Here is a 23,383-nt window from a genome sequence, read left to right as displayed (position 1 = left end):
GTAGATTTTTTAGTCTTTACAGTGATTCTGTGGCCCCAGGGATCCGCCATTCACAACTGGGAACTTCTGCTATATATCATCTTAAATATTTACTTGTTAAGATATAACATGGAAATACCCATTTTGACCAGAGGCAATTTGAAATCAGTTATACCTTTAGAATGTTCAGTATTTCTGGACTTATGCATATTCAAAGGCCAGATGTTTAGTTTCATTTATATCTAGTATAACGAAGAACTGAGCATGAGTGTTTCTGTTCTGTATTCTCTAAAAGAACAGGACATTTTTCTGTTAAGCTTGTATCTGTGCATTATAACTAAAACAATTTATAATATCAGGCTAACCAAGCTACTGAAAACTATCATGCCTCATGGCAAAGATGCCAGAAAAAAATGAATAAGCTGTGGCTGAAACCTATTTACTTTTGATTTTAAGTAACTATTTTTTCCATTCTTTTAACGGAAACTCCCCTCCCCACATTTTTTGAACATATATTCTGCTTAATATGCTGAGCTAAACTCTGGAGAGGACTCAGATAAATAAGAAGCAATACCTATCCTCACGTTGCCTTGTAATGAATAGAAGAAGGTAGATGAAATGGCCTCTATCCAGAATGATCTCTCTACGTTGTTTAGCCATCACTGACTTAACATTTTGCATATTTCTCCAGGAAGCCTTCACCAACCCGGCAAGTTTGGCTTGGAAAGATGCCCCTCCTAGCACTGAAACAGTTGTTTAATTGCCTAGTTATTTGTTATATGGACCATAAGCTCCATGAGAGTAGGAACCACATTATTTTGTTTTCTGTCGTAACTCGTCACCTGGCACAAGTTGGTACTCAGTGTTTGTTGAATGAATTAATTGAACAATTTAAAATTATCTGTATAATCTGGCATACTGGAATGAAACCAACAAAATATGACAGGAGTTATCAGGCTGGCATTTAGGTTTAAAAAAATGTTCTATACATAGCCTATAATATTGAGCACTTTTCTAGGCACTAATATATATTTGTAAATGAGTATAAAATCCAGGCTCTTGTGAAATTTACATTCTAATGTCAGAGATAGTCAATAAAGAATATAACAAGACATCAGTATTTTACAGATAAGCATTGCAAAGAAGTGATGTGATCTAGTGGGAGAATTTTGTTACTTTGGATTGCTTTGGATGTGGAAAAGAGGCTTCGTAAAGTGCACCTATGGTATAAGGAGACCATCATTATAAAGGTTAGTATACTAATAGAAGTATTAGATCCAGATCAAGGGAGACAGAAGTCCTCTTGTGCTCTACTATTCAAAGCCAATGTGGAATGTTATGCAGAGTGTAGGATATCATACTTTACAAGGGTCATTGATGAGCTGTAGAGAGGTCATAGGAGTGTGAACTCATCCTTCACAACTCCCCTATCCCATTCTACCAGGTGTCTTCCTCCTCTCCTTACTATCACTATCCACCTCACTAAAAATCATGAAGTGAATCTCCTGGACTCACATTTACCTCATCAACCATATCCCAACTGATCACAAAGTTCTAAATGTTCCTCAGATGGGAGGTGCCTGGGTGGCTCAGTCCATTAAGCATCTGCCTTGGGCTCAGGTCATGATCCTGGGGTCCTGGAATCAAGCCCTGCATCAGGCTCCTTGCTCGGCAGGGAGCCTGCTTCTCCCTCTCCCCTCTCCCCGACTCATGCTTTCTCTCCCTATCTCTCTCAGGTAAATAAATAAAATCTTTTTTAAAAGTTTTATAGAAAAGTGTTCTTCAGGTGGATTTCTCAAATCTGGACTTCCTTTCTACTCTGACTGATAAATATTTTAGTGCCTCTTCTTTTCTTAGAATTGAAATTGCCTCTTAACTGGTCTCCCTGCCTCTAGTTTTTGTCCTCCACATTGTTATCAGAGTTCTTTGCAAAATATAACTTTGGTCTCATGTAAAGTGACTGTATTGTTTATTGTCTGAGCTGGGCACTTGAGCAAAATAAAGCTCTGTTATGCCTGGGGGGAAAGGCGTGAACTGGGACTTCCTCAGCAAATTAGGGCATATACTCACTAGTCACATACTCCCCTGCTTAAAAATCTTGAATAATTTTTTATTGCCCACAGGAAAGGCAAACTCAACATCTGAGGCCCCGTCTTCTCTTGCTTCTACCCCACATACACCCTGGCCTCCAGCCACATGACTTTCTCTTAGTCCCAAAACATCACAGTCTCTGAATGATGTGGATACGGATTACTGAGTTTGACTCCCAGCTCCCCTTACTAGCTGTGTAACATTGAGCAGGTTACTTAACCTGGGTTATCTCAGTTCCTTCTGCAGAATGTGAATAATACAAGGATTAAGTGGGATGACTCAAGGAAAGAAAACTTTTAGCATAGTGTCAGGAACATAACACTTAATAAAAGTTAGCGGTTATCTCTGTGATGTTGGTCATATTCCCACACCCTTAAAAATTTTAAAAAAAGCTTGGAGATGTAAAGTTGCCCAAGGTCAGTACCTGATGGAACATGTTTTTTCACTGTATTACAATTCTTAGTGACTTGCGGTTAGGGTTAGGTAAGGAGCATCTTATTGTAGCTTTCCCACCCTCAAATACACCGGTGCCTAGTGCTCAAAGAATGTCGCATGAGATCAGATGGTCAACGATTTGGAAAGACACATGGAAGGAGAACATTAAATCTGGAGAGTGTCAGGAGAGTTGACTTCGAATATTTTTGCAGTTGTAAAGAAGAAGGACCTAGGGTGATTCTGGGAGCAATAACTGGGCCCAATGAGATGACAGGAGGCAAATATTTCCGCTTACTACAGTATCTTCACTATCTCACTAAACAAAGAGCACTTTCCAACGTGGAATCACTGCCCTTGAGATAGGCCTGGTGCCAAGATGGGACTGGGCGACCTCCGGACCGTGAAGCTGTTGGGAACCTGGCCAGGGATCAGGGGCGGGATCTACAGACCCGTCGGCGACTGCCCTGCCGCGGCCGGAGGCCTTCGGTTCCACGCGGCGCACACCAGCGGCCGTCAAGGGCCGCCAGCCGGGAGGGAGGGAAGCCGGGGCCGCGAGACTAAGCGAGTGAGCCAGCGAGGGCGGAGGAAAGCCCGCCGGGCCGGAAGCACCCGGGACTGTTTCCGGGTCAGGGGGAAGGAGCCACCATGGAGCCTCGCGGGGTTGCGAGGCTGACGGAGTCGCGGCCAGGCGTCTGAAGTGAGAGAGGTGTAGTGCCTTCAGCACCGCTGGGGACACGCAGGCCGGTCCTGCAGCCGCCACCATGTCGGTGCTGGGCGAGTACGAGCGACACTGCGATTCCATCAACTCGGACTTTGGGAGCGAGTCCGGGGGTGGCGGGGACTCGGGCCCGGGGCCCAGCGCCAGCCCGGGGCCGCGAACCGGCGGCGGCGCGGCGGAGCAGGAGGAGCTGCACTACATCCCCATCCGCATCCTGGGCCGCGGCGCCTTCGGGGAGGCCACGCTGTACCGCCGCACCGAGGTAGCGGCCCCTGGCTCCGGCCGCCCCAGCCCCTCCTTCGCCGCCCCGCTTCCCAGCCCCGACCGGGTCCCGGCTTTGCCTGCGGCTTGCGCCTAGTCCTCACCGAGGTTTGCGTGGCCGCCCGGTCTATGTCTCAGGGTCTTCATTCTTCCAGCTCACCTGCACTGGGAATTGTTAGATCACTGGTTTTACTGACTGGTCGTTTCTGTCGAACCCGGGGAGCTGACCAAGGCATTGAACCTTCTCTGAGCTTTAGTTCCCCATCTGTAAATTGGGGTTAATGATAACTACCCTAAAAATAATCTTTATTTTTTAAGTTTAATTTTGAGAATCGAACGAAGGTACTTTGCAAACTGTAAATTAAAGTGGCATACGAATGTGAAGTGTTGTCGAAACTTCCTTCCTCTCATGTGTATAGCTCTCGAAGGTCGGGGTGGAGAGGAGGGGCATAGCTTCAAAATTCCCACGTTAGTGGCAACTCCGCTGTCTTTGCCGTTATCTTTAAATTCAGGTATGAACACTTAATTGGAGATTTTTCTAGAAGATCATTGGGTTCGTCGTTGCTTTCTTCATCAGTGTTTCATCCGGCAGTGTTTATGCATGGGGAATACCTTTTTGATATATTCTGAGCCACTATTTCTTAACTTGGGTTGGGGGGAGGCAAGGACTCCTTTGAAAACCTGATGTAAACATAAATCCCTCCCTCCCCCTATCCCCTATTGCATATATACAGATCCTTTGGAGAGATTCGTGGATCACTGACCCCCAAGTTCAGAAATACACTGATCTGAAACCCCATAGTGGTGACTCTACTTCCAAACACTAACCACCAATTGGATTTGATCCCCGAAGTCTTAAACTTGAGGACTTTGGATGATGATGATTCATCCATAAGTGATCCATCTGCAGTTCTGGGGTGTGTTCCAAGCCAGCATACTTTTAAGGCTGAAAGATGGAGGAGGGGTGGTTGCAAGAGAAAATCTTCGAGTGTTTTTTTTTTTATCTTAATGCAAGATTAATGTATGATTTTAGGGTTACTGTTAGTATCTTTTTATTTGTACTCATAATATGAAAAAGAGGAGATGATCATTGCTATTTCTGTTTTATAATTAAAGAAACTAAGACTGTATATTTAAATCACTTGACACTTAAATTAGAAGTAAATCTTGGACTAGAACAGAGTTTCACATTTCCTCGCCCATGCTTTTCCATCATGTTGAACTTGATTATTGAGGTTGGCTTATGTTAAATTTGATTACACTTCCCAAAATTGGCATAGCATTATCCATATCACCAGATGTTGATTAGGTTTGTGAATTTACAAAGGTTTGATTAGAAGCAGCCCTTTGCCTCCAGAAGGTTATATTTCAGTGGGAAGACAAGTTAGCCCTGTTAGTAAAACAAATAGCATTTAAGTTGTATGTGTATATAAATGAGAAAGGATGCACAAATATCATATCAGTGTTTGAGTTCCGAAAATGAAGGAATGAATGGTTGCACTGAATAAGTGCACAGAAGGTTTATCAGGATATCCCCCCAAAAGTTTAAAAGGCCTGGCAGAATCATTCTAAAGGACAGGGAGAGTGATCTAGATCGGGATGCTCCTGGGCTGGAGAGCAGTATCAGTAAAGAATTTGGGTATTGTAAAAGGGAGTGAATATTGGGAGCTGCAGAAAAATTGTCATGGATAGAGGAAAACGCATGACACGTTAAAGTTATAGGAGATACAGAGTTGCAAAATAGGGCAGGTTAGGGAAGTGAACTCTAAGCCCTTAGGCATGATTTATTCCTATCTAGAAAGCACAAACAAATCACTAGAGAAATCTGAATTTATAAAATTAGAGGTAAGTTTAATATTTCCATTTTACAAGAGACTATGGTCAGCTCTAGATAACTACTGTCTCCAGTTCATTTCTCCAATATTCTAGCCCTACTACAATGTTTATCATGATTAGCAGTTTGTCATAATGTCTGTCAGTAGAATCTTTGAGATCTACCTCTGTCTCATATTTTTACCTGGAATTGACATCATGCAAATTAAGTATAGCGGCAATGTAACAGCATCTTAGTGCTTTACTTTCCTCAGTCCTGTAGTAAATTATAATGCTCAATTGTATGAAGAATCTTTAAATTCTGTTCCCTTTTTCTTTAAAGGAAAAAATAAAAGGAGTCAGTCTCTGCCCGTCTAGGAAGTTTTCTTTCTAGGCTTACAGATCAAGGTGTGGATTCATTCTCTGCCAGGCTAGAGGAAAGCACGATACCTCTATTACTGTGTTGTAGGATGACTCATTGGTTGTGTGGAAGGAAGTTGATTTGACCCGACTGTCGGAGAAGGAACGTCGTGATGCCTTGAATGAGATTGTTATCCTGGCACTGCTGCAGCATGACAATATTATTGCCTACTACAATCACTTCATGGACAATACCACTCTGCTGATTGAGCTGGAATATTGTAATGGTAAGGTAGAATTCAGGGAGACCTCCTCTGGCAAGACATTGTTGTGCTTATACTTACCTTGAAGGGAAGAAGAAAATAAGAGGCATATACATTGATTAAAAACTTTAAATGGATTTCTAGAGTTTAAGAGAAATAGTTCAAATAGTTTAAGAGAATAGTTCTTGGAGAATTTTTGAGTGATTTACAAAATAAGGGGAGGGATTTCCCCTTGCATACTCAAATTGTCTCTTATGCTTCCATCTTCAAATTATTTATTCAGTTGAATTTTACATTCACTTTTCAAGGTTTTTTCACATGAATTGACTTTAGTTAGGCAATAATGTTAGGCATCTAATTAGGCACTAGAAACATAGTGTGGCTTGGCACTGCTTGATGTAATATTTAACAAAATCTTACAAGTGATATTTATATTGATTCAGCCAAAGCTATCCAATTGAAAAGTGGTTCAAAGCTCATAGCTGAACGAAAATGACACATAGTAAAACATGGCCTTAATTTATCTGGTCTCTGATTTCTTTAGACCATTTTGCTTGTAGGATAGCAGTATTAGCTCAGTTGCTAACCATATAGATTCTAAACCCATATCCCAAGCTCTACTACTTCTTAACTCCGTAACTTTGCACAAGAAACTTCTTTGTGCCTCAGCTTCCTCATCTTAGTATGAGTTTATTAATAACAGTACCTATCTCCTAGGGTTGTTGTATTAAATGACTATGTAAAGCCCCTAGCATAGTACTTGGTGTGTAGCAAATCTTTAATACATACTGTACTAGCTATTATCCTTATTACATAGGAGAACCCTCAAAGCCCTTTCTTAAGCTACCTGCTAAAGAAGTCCCAACATATCCTTCACTTAAATCTCTAAGGGAAAGCTCTTAGACTTCAAACTTTTTGCCTTGTCTCTTGTGTACCATGATTGTTGCTGGTTCTGATCAAACCTAAGTGTACAAGATTATATTAGAGATTTCTGAAGTAGCAGAAGCCTCAAGCAGTTAACTTCCTTTGTGGTTAGGAGGGACTAGAACAAATGGTAGATTTGTTGAAACACGGAGTTACTAAATTGCAGGGGAAAAGAAACTGTGAAACTGAGCCAGGACTAGCGTGTAAGTTACAGTTTTAGATAGGAAGTAACATGAATGGCGATCATTTGCAGTCTGTTACTTGATAAGGGAAAGGGAGAAGCAAATTCAGACTTACTCTGCAGAAAGGAGTTAGCAAAGGGAGTAATGAGTGGAAACGGTCTAGCGTGTCCCCTAAATTGTGGGAAACCTTTTCAGTGTGAAGTAGTAAAAAAAGGAAGTTGTCGATGAGATACCCCTGTATGTACAAAACCACATCACAGGTATAACCCAAATGTTTTAGTAATCACACCAGAAAGTTGTTATAACAATATTGCAGATTCCTTTAAAAGGAGTTCTAGAAAAGAACATCTTCTGATTTTGAAGACATTCAAGGTATTTTGCTAATTGGGATAATATAGGAATGGCCTTTATTCATCTTTTTTCTAAAAATGTCATACTTCCCATTTTTGTATTGAGCCTCATTTGTTAGGGAGGGGAATCTTTGAAGAAGACTTTGGATACAGTCCGCGACGGATGGGGAGAGTTTTATAAAGAGCCAAGAGAGAAGAAGGGGTTTCTTTTGGGGAGGAAGCAGAGTCCTTCATTTCCTGTGTCACCCGTTAAAACCCTAGTAGCTACAGGAGTACAGGAGCCAAGCTTTGATCTTTATGAAGCAGTTCACACCTGTCTCTTATTTAATTGCAGGAGGGAACCTGTATGACAAAATCCTTCGTCAGAAGGACAAGTTGTTTGAGGAAGAGGTAATTCATGCTTCTGTGGAAGGAAGCTAGAATTGTATTGTGATTCTTGCATTCTAGGCCTATATTTACTCTTCCAACAATGAAGAGTGTTTTTTTCCTTTTGTTCAGACTCCTTCCAGGCTCTGGTTGCTATTCATGAGAAAGGAAACCTCTAACAAGGAAGCTGTCTATAGCTGCTTCCTAAACGCTTTACCTCCACATCATGATTCTCTATGGGCTTTCTTTCCCGGTTCTATTACTGCAGCCTGGTATGCCCAGTTTTCTATACCTTTGCATTCTTCTTGGATTTCTTTCCACAACTCTGCTTCACCATACTATATTTTATAATGGCATTAGAACTGTTTTATGATGACCTGCTTTTTATTTTTACCCCTACCACTTTTCTTTGCCTACTCAACCTCCAAGCAAGAGGTGTCAGGTCATGTTGAATCATAACCTCTGGTTGCAGCTTCCTTTGTTTTGTTTGTTTTAGTGTGTGTCTTTATTTAAGTGGAATGTTTTGTTTCCAATCCAAATATAATTTTTTTTTTCTGTAGATGGTGGTGTGGTACCTATTTCAGATTGTTTCAGCAGTGAGCTGTATCCATAAAGCTGGAATCCTTCATAGGTAATGAATGAAAGCATATGGTATGGAGGGGCACCTGGGTGACTCAGTTGGTTAAGTGTCCAACTCTTGATTTCAGCTCAGGTCTTTTGTTTTGTTTTAAGATTTTATTTATTTATTTGACAGAGATAGAGACAGCCAGTGAGAGAGGGAACACAAGCAGGGGGAGTGGGAGAGGAAGAAGCAGGCTCACAGCGGAGGAGCCTGATGTGGGGCTCGATCCCACAACGCCGGGATCACGCCCTGAGCCGAAGGCAGATGCTCAACCGCTGTGCCACCCAGGCGCCCCTCAGCTCAGGTCTTGATCTCAGGGTCATGAGTTCAAACCCTGTGTTGATCTCCACCTTGGGGGTGTGGGGGGCCTACTCAAAAAAAAGGATGGATTCCTCCCCACCAGTCTAACCCCCACTTTGGGTGCCTCCCATCAGCACTATTATTTTTTTGGTTAAGCAGTGAAGGCTTTTCCGTTAATATAATTTAGGAAGGAAAGAGTGAGTAATGAGGGGTGTTACCTTCACTTCCTGAAGTTAAGTTATGTTTGTGATCTAGGAAGAGTCTCAGTAGCTAAGTACTGCTCAGTCATTTTTTTTAAGACATATTTTAGAGTTCAATTCATTAATTCATCAGTAAAGTCTAGAAACCACTAAGAGAAGTGGTAATAGATTAGTTGGAATTCACGGTAAATGTTTTCTATGAGCAATAATAACTGGCATCTATTTTTAATTTTATAATTGAGTCTTAATTTAGATAAAAAGCTACTTTGTACAGGTAATTTTACAATTTTACCAGATCTTTGGGGAAAAACAGCTTTCTATTCATTTCTAGCTATAGGAAAGAACTATTAGAACTTTTTCACATTATACCCTTCTTAAGTGAGTCACTGATCATTGCTAGAGATTAATGTTGATTCACCAGTATTTCTTTTTTTGTTGGTTTGTTCATTCAGTTAACATGTGCTTCTCAACAGCTATTGAATGGCTACTACAGTTGCATATTATTTTCTTTTCAAAAGTTACAAAGAGTACTCTGTTTTTTTCACATCTTAAGGAAGCAGAGTGTGAACCAGGCACAGTTTATTTGTGTTACATATGACCAACTCATCTTTAGAAAAATATCCAGTGGTTTTATTTAGGTGAGCTGCACAGCCTAATCCTGTTGCTGCTGGGATGTGCAGCCTCTTCCCTTGCCTTAACAGATTTGAAACTTGAACACCAACCAATTCAAGGCATAAATTGAAGAGGCAGTGCACCTTATAGGAATTATAGGATTACCTGGGGCACTGTGTTTTCCATCTGGCCCTCTCAATTTTTCCTAACATCCTCAGTGATATGGGAGACATGCTTGTACTATGAAGCTCTGGAGAAGGAAGTTAATTCTCTGCCTCCACTCCCCCAAATCCCCTTTTCAATGTTAAAGTACATGGGAAGTGGTGACCACTGTTTGGGATCCCATAACAGTGTGAGCGGTGATAACCACTCATTTTATTCTGTACTAATTCTGGGTGGAGTCGGGGATAAAACAAAACAATTGTCTGTAGGAGTTTAATATACAGTATCTTTTTTTCCAGAGACATAAAGACATTAAATATTTTTCTGACCAAGGCAAACCTAATAAAACTTGGAGATTATGGCCTAGCCAAGAAACTTAATTCTGAGTATTCCATGGCTGAGACGGTAAGTATGTGTTGCCCTTGTCTTAATTTTTTTTTTCTTTTCCTTTCCAGTACTATGAGATATAACTACACCACTCCAAATCTCACACTTTCCTCAGTATTCTTGCAAGTTCTCCATATTTATAAAGCAAGTCTTCGGGAGTCTTTTTCCTGTGCTTACTAACAGTCATTTACATGCTTAGGTGTTCTTTCAAGAGTCGTTGTCCACATCACAGCTCTGAACTCATAGCCCTTTCCAACACTTTCTAAAAACAGGAAAATGGGGTGCCTGGGAGGCTCAGTCAGTTGGGTATCTGCCTTCGGATCGGGTCCTGGTCCAGGATCATGTCCCACGTTGAGCTCCCTGCTCGGTAGGGAGTCTGCTTCTTCCTCTCTCTCTGCCCCTCCTTCCTGCTCTTTCTCTCTCTCACTGTTTGTTTCAAATAAATAAATAAAAATCTTTAATTAAAAAATTAATCATAAAAATAAAAAAAATAAAAACGTAAAATGCTCTACCACCTTTTCTTTATAGATTTCAGTTTCTCTCTTATTTAAACAGTATTTGAGCTTAGGATGTTAGACATCTCTTTTTGTGTTTCCTCTGAATTTTTCTGGTTCAGAAGCCCTATATTACAAATAAAGGCTGATGTGCAGAGAACAGTCTGGTGTTAATATCATACGCCATCTCAACTGCAGGGCTCCCTTCTCACCTGATCCTAAGAAAGACCATTGGTAAAGAGTAGATATAAATTGATCTTTAAGGACAGTGATTTCATCCTTTTAGGAATTATGAAACCCAGTTATTACTCTTCTAGTTTCACAGTGCTCTGTCCTTGAAAGAACTTGAAAATGTAAGTTAATAAAATTAATTTTGTCCTGTTGTGTTTTTTGATAATGTCAAGATATGCCTGTAAGCAATTTAGAGACATCCAAGGATGCTAATAGCCAGGGTTGGGAGTCTGCTTCAGGAACTCAGTCTGCTGGTACGATGTTGCCATATTGAGCTTCTGAGGAAACAATCATGTCCTTATATGGATTTTTCTCATCAAGAATAATCTGGTAAAACCAAGACTTGATTTTTTTTTAGCCAGTTAAATGTAAAGAAGGAATGATATGAAGATTTATAAATGCCATATAAGCCATCTAAAAATTGCTTTGCTTTTCTGGTTAAAGATGGCTATCAGTTTTATTAGAATTTCTGGGGTCCTCATTGTCTCATCTGGGGAGAGGCACAACCTCTATTCAGAACATTTTTTTTTTTTCCAAACCCATCCTTCAAGGCAGGAGATCTTTTTTTCAAATTTGAAACTAATTTCCCTAGCTGTGTTACTATTACAGAGGTCAAATTGAGCCATTTACTAAGTTTCAGTACCATGCACTTCGGTTAGAACTTTTGACCACTTTATCATCATCTCCCCACTGCCAGTTTTTTTGTTTTTTTCCATTGGTGAACTTTTACTAAGTATGTCTTTATCTGTGTGAAGTCTTCAGTAGGCCTAAAGCCTCTGTGATCTAGGAATCACTGTTGTGCCTCCCAAATTACCACGGTGCCTTTACCCTTTATAATTGGTCCAAGAAATTTGATACGAAAAAAAGATTTCTCCCCATAGTGGCATCATCTCATAAAAAACTTTTGGGATAGGCTGATGACTACTTTATAGTCGCTGTCACTATTTTGTAGGAAATTTACTTTAGTTGTTGAAATCTTAATAGAGTAACCTCAGAAATGAAGTTATTCTTTGATTGTTTCTTTGTCGTTCAGCTTGTGGGAACTCCATATTACATGTCTCCAGAGCTCTGCCAAGGAGTAAAATACAATTTCAAGTCTGATATCTGGGCAGTAGGCTGTGTCATTTTTGAACTGCTCACATTAAAGAGAACATTCGATGCCACAGTAAGTTGTATTATCCCCACCTTGTCCTTGCAAATGGTATAACTTGGTTGAGAAAATCAAATTCCTTTATCCCTGAGTTTGATTTCTTCCTTAGAAATCAGCTGTAGGCAAACAAACAATGTATTCAGGCAGTGGCTTGATGTAGTGTATTATTAAAACTCTATATACCAGATTTATCTTTAACTTCAGTTCCCAGCTGAAATAATCTTACTCAAGTGCTTTGAGCATTGTACTTGAATTTGTTGACTATAATTTTGAAATTGGCTCTAGAATCCACTACGTGGTGCTGCAGTTTGGATAAGCCATTTCATTTCATATGCTTCAGCTACATCATTTTTTTTTTAAAGTTAAGGCAAATTATGTAATACTCATTGAAGTGTTTTGATCTTTTGCACACTGACTCTTATATTAGAGGTTGTTAAGACCTACAAATCCCTTTTAGTCTTTTTGCTTTTCTTCCTAAGTAAAGGCCAGTGTAAAGCAGTGCTTCTTCAACTTTCACACATATCGGAAGTCACCTGGGCACCTTGTTAAAATGCAGACTTTCTTTTAGTAGGTCTGGAGTGGGTCCCAGCATTCTGCATTTCTAACAAGCTCCCACATGATGCTGATGCTGCTAGTCTATGGACCAATCTGAGTAGCAAAAGTGGATTCACATCCAATGTCCTCTGCAAACCCTGTGTGAGAACTTAAGCAATCGTTTCAGAATTTCTTTGATCCTCTGTTTCATTATCTATAACAAGGGAAAAAAATATATCTTTCTCATAGAGATGCTGTGATAATGTATATGAAAAATCCAAATGTAAGATAATGCAAATTCATTGACCTTTCACGAGACCTATTTATTTTTCTAAATCCTAAAGTTTATTCTGGTATATCATCTAATTCTTCTAAATAATATAGTAGAAGGAAAATGAGTTTTAGAGTCAAAACAGACTTGGTTGGAGTTATGATTCCATTATTTACTCTCTGTGTAGTCTCGGGCAAGTTACTTTACATCTCTGAAATGGTAATCATAATAACCTCCTTACAGGGGGTTTGCAAGGGTGCCTACCTAGTACACTGTGGTCTCTCAATAAAGGTGTTAATGGTATTATTATAATAATATTATTATCATTGTCATCTTATTATTTACTGCCTTATCTGTTGCAGCAGAGTATGCCCTGCATAACCATTATTAGGATACATAAATTAGGAGGCAGATTACTTGGCAAAGGAGGTACTTAAAGCCAGGAAGCATGGCTAATCTTGCTTTCCTTTTTCTTAGGATTCAGTTGAAGGGTCAGATTATAACATGCTCTGAGTATTATACTGTTGGCCACATAGTCATATCTCCATGTTGGCCATTCGGCTTCATTCCTTCTGATAGCAACAGTGTATCCCTAGCCATTTCTTGCTGATGCATACTAATAGTTACAAAAGAAATCAGACCTAATGCAGAATTATTGCCATTAAAAAAACAACAACAAAAAACAGTCACAGACATTTCAGAGCCCCTACTAGTAGATTATAATCTTTATATAACTGAGAATAATCATTTTGTCATAGAATCCACTCAACTTGTGTGTGAAGATTGTACAAGGAATCCGGGCCATGGAAGTTGATTCTAGTCAGTACTCTTTGGAACTGATTCAAATGGTCCACGCATGCCTTGACCAGGTAAGTGTGACTTACATGTTGATTTCAGTTTAGTGTTTGGAGTATGATATGCATAGATGAACATGCACAAAGCCACATTCGCTTCCCCAAGGTGGGATATATTTGTGGCTATACCCAGAAGAATAGTCAATGGCAATTCTTTCTTTCAGGCAACAAATCCTTTGCTTTATTCTGCTTTATTTTTACTTTATTGATTTATGAAATGATTTTACCATCTAAATTGTGCTCCATTTTTCATGATCAAGATTAATTTTCATAGATTGACTTTACAAAATTATAGTTAGAGGTAATTTAGAGTTCCTAGTGTGCAGAATATATATAGTTCTGTATATGTAGTAGTGTAGCTCTAGGTTGGTATTATTTAAAATATGGTTCATGAACCATAGGTGTTAGAATTGCTAGGGAATGGAGGAGTTTTACAAATACAAAATGAAGATTCCTGAGTCCCACCCCAGACCAACTAGATCAGAATCTCTGTAGGTAAAGCCCAGAAATCTTTATAACAAACACTCTGGGAGATTCTTACGTGCTATATGTATGGCAGTTTGAGAGGCGGTGCCATAACTGGCCAAGTAAGGAAGGTGCACTCTCATTCGTGTACAAATGTTGATGATAATGAGATAATAACGCATAAAACATGGAATGTGACATAAGAAATTGTTTTTTGGAACAAAAGGATAATACACAGTTATCTTTGAGTAATTAGCATACAGCCTTCTAAGAGGAAGTAAAATGCCTCTTCAGACCCCATTTTGCCCTTTTCCTTTAAATTAAAACTAACTCAGTTTGTACTTTTTAGGATCCTGAGCAGAGACCCACAGCAGATGAACTTCTGGATCGCCCCCTTCTCAGGAAACGCAGGAGGTAAAGTAAAGAGAAGTCCACTCTGTTGTCTTTCTATGGATGATTGTTAAAGGCCTGATCAGAGGACCATAAGAGAGGGCAGTGTTTCCTGACTTGGCCGCTCTGGTGCCATTTGCTACCAACATCTCTGCTTTTGCTGCTTGAGAGGAGCTCCTGACTTTCACCTCCTTAGCCTGTGCTATTTTATTCCAAATTTGTACTGATGAGACCCTAGAGCCCTGCACTCCCCTCATCTGTGAGTTTTAATCTAGGGTTAGGGCATTAAGAGAGGAGGGCTCTGGACTCAGACATCCTTAGGTTTGCATCTGAGTTCTATTATTTTCTTTGTCAAGTCATTTAACATCTCTGTTCTTTAGTTTTCTCTTCTATCAAGTCAGGTAGGGTAAGGATTAAAGGAGGGAATGCATATAAAGTGCTCAGCCCAGGGCTTTTCACAAGATGCTCAGCGATCGTCAGATAGTAGTATGAATTTAAAGTGGGCCTTTGTTTTTCAGTGCATCGTTTAGATGGTATGTTGCAGTTGGAGGAGTCTTCTTCAGAAATCAAGCTTGCATGATTGTTGCCGTGTTACTTCCTGAGATTTTTTCTGTGTTGGAGGTCCTTTATCCCTCATGTCCTATAGGAGGCTTCAAACCCAAACTTAAAGGAAGATGTGTTCTTTGTTATTTTTTTTTTTTTTTAAGTAATCTCTACACCTGTTATCGGGCTCGAACTCATGACCCTGAGATCAAGAGTCCCATTTTCCTCTGACTGAGCCAGCCAGGCACCTCTTTATTATTCTCATCCTGTTGTACTATTTTTCTTACTGTCCTTCTTCCTCCCCTACCAGTTCTTTGTTTCTATATTTCCCCAATATTCAAACCTTTGCTCTGCTCTTTTTTTAAGTCTTGCCCTTAGATACATTAAGTATATACTTAATTCCATAATCTTTGTCATTTGGTCAGTACCTTTATTTTGTTGTGTCATTTAATTAACCTTTTCTGGTTCTTGTCCAGTTAAGGTCTAGCCAGTGTTTTAGTGCCTCGAATTACAAGTAATACTCCAGAAACAGCACTATGACCTTCCACTTATGTTTGACGCATATTCCAGCAGTATCACCCTTTGGTGCTGGTTAAGCATATTTAAATTTTTTATCTGGCTTATTTCCCAGCCAGATAATCACTATTTTAATTTCTTTTCAAATATTTCCATTGATAATTTTTAACTACAGTTTTTATTGCAATAATTATAGATTTATACACAGTACTTCATTAGAACTTTGTACTTTGGTGGAAAAACATAAGACAAAGAGCTTTCCAGATAAAGCACAGACATAGGAAAATGTGGAAACTATTGAGGAAACACTAAGTCCTATTTGACTAGATTAGTGGTTCTAGACCTGGGGCGCTCAAGAACTTTCAAAAACTACTGATGCCTAAGTACCACCCCAGGAATTCAGCTATAGGTGTTTTAGACAGAACGAGAGCCCTGGGCTAGAATACGGGGTGTAAGTAGAAGGAAAGAAGGCTGGAAAGGTAGGTAAAGACTGTTGAATGCTAGTAGACAAAGAGATCTGTGCTTAATTCAAGTTATAGTACAGTAGTGGATGTTTCGTGTGATAAGGGGCATGCCTAAGGAATACTCATTTAGCAAACTAATCTCAGTGTTAAATTTGTATAGGACTGATAAAGTGGTTTGGCAGTGTGGTAAGTCAAACCTGTTAGGAGGTGCTGCAGCAGTCTAAGTGGGAAGCAAAGCTGCCCAGAGCTAACGTGGCAAGCCTGGAGAGGAGAGGTGAATATAAAGGGCGTTAGATAGGTAGAATCTGTAGGACTCAAATATTAAAGAAAGGGAGACAGCTGAGTCAAAGGTGACCGAGGTTTTAAGCTTAGTCACTGGGAGAATGGGATGTGCCAGTTACAGAAATAGGAGAGTCAGAAAGAAAAGCTGTGTGGGAGAAAGAGAATGAGCTGAGGTTTAGAGATGGTGAGTTTGGGAAGTCAGTGGGCAGCCTGGATAGAGAGGTCAGCAGGTATCTAAAATGTGCAACACAGGTTCTCTAGATTCTCTGTTCCAGGTGGGAATGTTTCTTGGAGAGAGGAAACAAATGGCCCCAAACGGCTCACCCCGTCTTATCTAATGATATGTCCAAAGCCAGGCCCGTATAACTGTTTGAATCATATCGAGGTACTTTTCCAAAAGTATTGTCACGTTGTGGAGGCACATGGTTTATAGAGGATTAAATCTGTAAAATGTATTAAAGAGACACTGGTACAATGTAGGAACCTATTCTTGCACTCATGTATCTTTGCTTTTCTTTTGGTAGAGAGATGGAGGAAAAAGTCACACTGCTTAACGCACCTACAAAAAGACCAAGGTAATGCCAGGAGACTCGTAAAAAGTGATACCTCTTAAATTACCATCAGGGGGTCTTTCTTTCTTTGGTCCATGCATTGTTTGATCCCAGTAAGCAGCCTTTGGCATCCTTGAGAAGCCAACATCCGCATAAATGTCAGATAGTCATTTCTGAGAAAACAGAAGGCTATAATTTCATCCTCTTGCTGAAGTGGACATCATTACCATGATGAATGTTGAAAGTTGAAAAGTGTAGGTGTTATGGACCAGACTGGAATCTGATCTGGCTGAGCTGTGATGAAGCCCTGAGGCAGGAATTGCAAGGCCTGCTATGATAGAGGGTTGAAATAAGTTGTCGAGAAAGAACATACTTTCTCATACCATAATTGGCGGTTCTTCTCTGGGAACAGACTGGAAGCATTTTTCTTTGATATAGTTTTTTTATGTTAAATGTGCCTTTGTTCTGGGGGTTGTTGACAGGTCAAGCACTGTGACTGAAGCACCCATTGCTGTGGTAACATCACGAACCAGTGAAGTCTATGTTTGGGGTGGTGGAAAATCCACTCCCCAGAAACTGGATGTCATCAAGAGTGGCTGTAGTGCCCGGCAGGTGTGTGCAGGGAATACCCACTTTGCTGTGGTCACAGTGGAGAAGGAACTATACACCTGGGTGGTAAGTGAAAGCTAAGTACTTTAGAACAGTGATGTAAGCCTAATTGTTTAGTGCGATGAGGCTAAGTATTTTGTTAGTTGAACGTGTGCTGTGGGAATGGCAGCATGGGGTGATGGAATGTAAGCTCTTACGAGAGCAGGGATTTTGTCTGTTTAGTTCACTGAGGTATCTTTCCCCAGTGCCTGTCACTTGTAAATGTTTTTTGAATGAATGAATGAATGAATGAAAGAAAGAGAGAAAGAAGGAAAGAAAGAATGAAAAGAGCCCTAGGCTTGGACTCGGGAGACTAGACTCTCATTTTCAGCTGGGTTATTTCAGAAAGTCACTTAATTACTCTGTTCTATTACCATGAGTTTCAGAGCAACTAGTATCTGTGAAATAGTTTTATAAATAAATGAAGCAGTGTACCACATCAGGAAAATTCTAAGACCTGTATCAGTGATTGAAGATAGCTAGGTATATCTTCAATAGAATTTTCCTTTGTTCCCCTCTAGATTTCACCCTATCTCTCACCTTCTGGAACAAATTGCCTGTATTTGCTATCTGTTCTCTTATCTCCCACTTACTCCTCATTCATCTACAATGCAGCTTCCATCTCTGCCACTTGATTGAAACTACTTTTAATAAAATGACCTATAAATTGTGAACATAAAACAGATACTTTGGGGGCACCTGGGTGGCTCAGTCAGCTAAGTGTCTGCCTTCAGCTCAGATCATGATCACAGGATCCTGGGATCAAGCCCCATTTCGGGCTCCCTGTGGAGAATCTGCTTCTCCTTCTCCCTCTGCCCCCCCTCCCCCGGCTTGTGCTCTCTCTCTCTCTCTCTCTCAAATAAATAAAATCTTTTTAAAAAACCACAAACAGGGGCGCCTGGGTGGCACAGCGGTTAGGCGTCTGCCTTCGGCTCAGGGCGTGATCCCGGCGTTATGGGATCGAGCCCCACATCAGGCTCTTCCGCTATGAGCCTGCCTCTTCCTCTCCCACTCCCCCTGCTTGTGTTCCCTCTCTCGCTGGCTGTTTCTATCTCTGTCGAATAAATAATAAATAAAATCTTAAAAAAAAAAAAAACCACAAACAGATACTTTGTTGTCCTTACTTTCTTGACCTCCTGGCAGCATTTGAACTAGTTGATCTCTCCCTCCTTGAACCTTTGTCTTCCCTGGGCTTCTATGAGAGCATCTTCTCTTGGCTTTTCTCCTGTCTCTTTGTGCCCTCTCACTTGTTTCAGGGTGCTTTTCCTTTACCCAACCTTGTCTTAGGCCCTCAGTTCTTCTCACTCTTCCTCTTCTTCCTGAGAGAACTCATTTTTTCCAGTAGTCTCAGATAACTTCTCCACAAGGACAGGCTTTGTCCCCAGTGTGTGACAGAGTAAATGCTCAATTATTGATAGATGGAAAGAATGAAGGAATGATTTGACCTCTGTTATAGAATGTTAACTGTTACATCCTTAAAACCCTGTCCCTTAAAGAACTAGCCCCTGGGGGGCTGCCACAAATGGAGCGAAATTATCGTCCCTTAAAAAAATATTTATACAAGGACTTACAGTTGAGTTCTTAAATGAAAAGAATTACTTTTCTCTATAAACCTGTTGAAACGTCATTTAGAACTATTCTCAGTGCTATTTAGCAGCCTCTTTGACGCAGCCAGATTCTTTATAATTGTTCCATATTTCAGGGAAACTGTGACCAAAATTTGTAAAGCTTCTAATAAGGATTTCCAAGAGGCTATACTCCTGTAGAAAACAATCAAATTAGACTATATAAAGAATTTTTTTTCACCAACACCCATAATTAAATATGAAAGCTCACCTTGGACTTGAAGGAGAAAGACAGAATTGGGAATGTGTTCTTTTAATCTTGATGAATATCAGTCTAGATACTTTTTAAGTTTTACCTGTTTCCAGGGGTTTTGTACTACCTATCATTAAATGGTTGAATTGCCTTACAGATTTTTTTTTCATTTCTAAATTTCCAGCTGATATTTTCCTATGGTTTTTTTGATAGGAAGTTATATTGAAGATTAGCTTTTGACATGAAAAGTTAAAACTTCACAAGACCTCTTTATTTCACAGAACATGCAAGGGGGTACTAAACTCCATGGTCAGCTGGGCCACGGAGACAAAGCCTCCTACCGACAGCCAAAACATGTGGAAAAGTTGCAAGGCAAAGCTATCCGTCAGGTGTCATGTGGTGATGATTTCACTGTCTGTGTGACAGGTAAGCCATCAACAGAAAAGCATCCCAGTGCATTAACGTGGGGTATTGTATTTAATGCTGTACAGTTTTAGTTGGGATTTTATAGCAAAAAACAGTATTCAAAGAGCCAAAGACAGTGAGCAGAATACACATTAATAACAACATCCCCAATTTGCTGTAGTATCAGGGTGGTTGAGAAGCAAGGAAAGGCACATGGGTAACAGAGAAGAGGTGTTATCAGGAGAAATATGTTGTATGTTCCAGTTGAGGGGGAAACTAATGTTACCACCTAGTCAGGTAGGGATAACACCAAATCAGGAATCAAGAGCTAAAGTTTAGTTTAGTTGTTTTTTTTTTTTAAAGCCATTTACATTTTTTTTCCTCAAATTTTTATTTGAATTCTAGTTAGTTACTATACAGTGCAGTGTTGGTTTCAGGAGTAGAATTCAATGAGTCATCACTTCCATACAATACCCCGTGCTAAAGTTTAGTTTTCATCTTGCCATTACTGACTTTTCCTTTTCTCTAGAAAATAGAGATGGCAGCAATAAAATTTCAGCATGGTTCTACCACTTTTTAAAAATTACTATAATAGTACCCTTGACCCCCTAAATAAAAACAGCTCTGAATTTACACAGTCTGTCCTTCGGATTTCTCTGACGTAATCATTTTGTATGAGATCCCTGGCTGGAATAGTCTCATTCTAGCCCTGCCCACCTTTCTGATTGGACAAAGTCATTCTTTTGATGGGTTATGCCTTCCTTCCTTTTGCAGATGAGGGTCAGCTCTATGCCTTTGGATCTGATTATTATGGCTGCATGGGGGTAGACAAGGTTGCTGGGCCTGAAGTACTAGAACCCATGCAGCTGAACTTCTTCCTGAGCAATCCAGTGGAGCAGGTCTCCTGTGGAGATAATCATGTGGTGGTTTTGACACGAAACAAAGAAGTCTATTCTTGGGGCTGTGGTGAATATGGTAGGTGTATCCTTGTCTCTGTCCACTTATTCCCAGGAGCCAGCTTGACTTCAAGCTTGTATGTATCGGAACACATCATGTAGCCTGTACTTGAGAAGTGTTGATTCAGTAAAAGAGAATGTTACAGAACATTTTCATTGGGAAGAAGGACCTCATTTTAATGGTTTTCTCTCTTATGTGTGTCTCAGGACGACTGGGTTTGGATTCAGAAGAGGATTATTACACACCACAAAAGGTAAACTCAGAAGCAGCTTCTTCCTAAAGCTTATCTAGGTCACACAGACTTCAGTAATAACACAGATTCCTCTTTCCCTGGCTCCTCATGTCAAGGTGTTTATTTCTGAAATATTTTCTATCTGGGAGACTGACAATCCAGGATTCCTGATGTAGCACTATGTGGCCTTGTCATCTGACTAAATTATAAACAGTTGAGAAAGAGGACACAGCCATTGTGGACACTCTGGAGTCACATTTTACTCAGGAATAAGAGCTGAAATCAGCATGTATCATGAAAAAGTCACATTGAGCTAAATACACCCCAGAAAATTCCTTGGGAAGATATTGGAAAGCAGTATATTAACTCTTACCCAATGCAGCCGTTTTCCCCTCCGATTTCCACAGTTGAACACCATATGTGTTTGTATTTAGGGTCATGTTTTATGAAACATAGTATCTACTTAGTCTCAGCCCTGCAGGAGTGAGCTGTGCAGGAGCTGGCACAGCAGCTAAAAGCAGCTGCAGGAGGAGTGTGGTCCTCTGGCTCGCTTGCCCACTGGAAGGTTGACTGAAATTGACTATACCATTCACTGTTAACTGTGTGTATTTACATTTAAACAATTAACTCACATTATTTGTGGGACCATGGCTGTTTCTCTTCTGAAAAGGCTATAGTGGAAACACTGAGGTTTGAGTTCTCAGGTTTCACAGACATCCATCCTGTCCCTTTACCATTCCCCAGCCCTGTTGAGTTAGCTTAGAGGAATGTGAGCAGTTGGAAGTCCTGGCTGCTGTCTCGGTATTCTGTCACCTCACTTATAATGTGACCAGACTAAGACCGTTTAGGGCTACTGAGTTTCTTCTATAGCTGTCGTGGGGCCTACCATCTCCGAGGACAAAATCAGCAATGGGTTGAAGCTTCTTTCCCAGTGCTTTCTGAGAAGTCTAGGACCTACTACTAAAACAAAACAGCCTTTGACAGGGCTGTCTGTTTAGCCGAGCTGCAATTGCCTTCTTTCATTTAATTATCAAACCTGAGCTCCTTGTTGAAAACTGTAGTCTTCAAGCTGCTGGGAAAATCTGAAGAGGATAGAGCAGTCTTTACTGTGGGCAGTTCTGCTAAATGCAGGACATCACTTTTGAAAGAATTTAAGGGTTTTTTCCTAATGCAAGTTACTTTTGGGTTTTTGTTTTTTTTCTGATTTTTTTTTTTCATGCAGGTGGATGTTCCCAAGGCCTTGATTATTGTTGCAGTTCAATGTGGCTGTGATGGGACATTTCTGCTGACCCAGTCAGGCAAAGTGCTGGCCTGTGGACTCAATGAGTTCAACAAGCTGGGTCTGAATCAGTGCATGTCTGGAATCATCAACCATGAAGTGAGTACCCTTTGGTGCCCTAACCACACTGTCAGAACTTCTCTTAGGTGGGAATTTCTTTGGAAATGCTATTGGTTAGTGACCATGGAATTTCACCTAAGAATAAAGATTTCACAGACATTATTATGTTCAGCAAAAGAAGCCAGCCACACAAGAGTACACACTATGCGATTCCAGTTATATGGAGTTTATGATGGCAGAAGTCAAAGTAGTGGTTACTTCTGGGAAAAGGGGTATGGTTATTAACAGAAGGGATCTTAGGGTCATGGAAATGGTCTCTATTTTGATCTGGGTGGTGGGTTTACATTTATATGCATACAGAAAATTTTTTAAAGCTGTACAGTATTTATAGTGTATTCTGCCTCAATAAATGATTACAAAGAATCAAGTGATGGAATTCAGATTCTACCCTATCACTAAAATAGGTACAAGAAAATTAACATGAAAAGAAACATTTTCATGCATCACCTCCCTGGAGAGTTTTTTTAGATTTTTTCTCCCAAATCACTGATCCTGTACAGGCTTAGTGAATATAATTACCATTCACTTCCTTCAAGGATGTCATGAAATTCACTGCCAATGTAAAGTCTTCGTTTCCTCTTTGTGTTAATATGATGAGTTTTTGTCATGTCCTAAAGAATCAAATGAAGAGACAAAAGTTTCCAAGGGCGCCTGGCTGGCTCAGTTAGTAGAGCATGCGACTCCTCATCTCAGGGTCATGAGTTCAGGCTCCATATTGGGCATTTTGCCTACTTAACATAAAAAAAGAGGGAGAGACAGAAGTTTCCTGATGCAGTGAATAAGAATTTTCAAACAGGGCGCCTGGGTGGCTCAGTTGTTAAGCGTCTGACTTTTGGTTTCGGCTTAGGTCATGATCTCAGGGTCCTGAGATTGAGTGCCAAGTCGGGCTCCATGCTCTTCATGGAGTCTGCTTATCCCTCTTCCTCTGCTCCTCCTCCCACTCTGTCTGTCTGTCTGTCTCCTGTCTGTCTCTCCCTCTCTCTCATAAATAAATAAAATGTTTTAAAAAAAGAATTTTTAAGCAATCTCTGAAGTTATGATTCTCAACTGGGAGAGTACAAATTTGGGGCAAGTCTGGGTAGGGTGTCTTCATAGTTTGAAAAGGCATATTTAGAATTACCATTACTTGATTTGGGTTTTTATTATAACATTGGG

General features: G+C 40.2%; 1 protein-coding gene across 1 annotated transcript in view; it reads left to right on the top strand.

The window, feature by feature from the left end:
- Window positions 1-3,111: 3,111 nt before the first annotated feature.
- NEK9 (NIMA related kinase 9) overlaps window positions 3,112-23,383 on the top strand; it is a 36,857-nt gene continuing 16,585 nt past the window's right edge. Inside the window, exons 1-14 of the mRNA XM_045807790.2 lie at window positions 3,112-3,485; window positions 5,766-5,943; window positions 7,710-7,765; window positions 8,302-8,372; window positions 9,937-10,042; window positions 11,783-11,914; window positions 13,463-13,573; window positions 14,373-14,437; window positions 16,743-16,793; window positions 17,252-17,444; window positions 19,517-19,661; window positions 20,415-20,615; window positions 20,804-20,850; window positions 22,052-22,207. Coding sequence (XP_045663746.1) covers window positions 3,267-3,485; window positions 5,766-5,943; window positions 7,710-7,765; window positions 8,302-8,372; window positions 9,937-10,042; window positions 11,783-11,914; window positions 13,463-13,573; window positions 14,373-14,437; window positions 16,743-16,793; window positions 17,252-17,444; window positions 19,517-19,661; window positions 20,415-20,615; window positions 20,804-20,850; window positions 22,052-22,207 — 1,731 coding nt within the window. The 5' untranslated portion in view covers window positions 3,112-3,266. The remainder of the gene's footprint in view (window positions 3,486-5,765; window positions 5,944-7,709; window positions 7,766-8,301; window positions 8,373-9,936; window positions 10,043-11,782; window positions 11,915-13,462; window positions 13,574-14,372; window positions 14,438-16,742; window positions 16,794-17,251; window positions 17,445-19,516; window positions 19,662-20,414; window positions 20,616-20,803; window positions 20,851-22,051; window positions 22,208-23,383) is intronic.

The sequence above is a fragment of the Ursus americanus genome, chromosome 26, assembly GCF_024610735.1.
Source record: "Ursus americanus isolate L20-20 chromosome 26, mUrsAme1.1.p, whole genome shotgun sequence".
Lineage (NCBI taxonomy): Eukaryota > Metazoa > Chordata > Mammalia > Carnivora > Ursidae > Ursus > Ursus americanus.
Note: the sequence above shows the minus strand (reverse complement) of the source record. Positions and strands in the feature narration are given on the sequence as shown.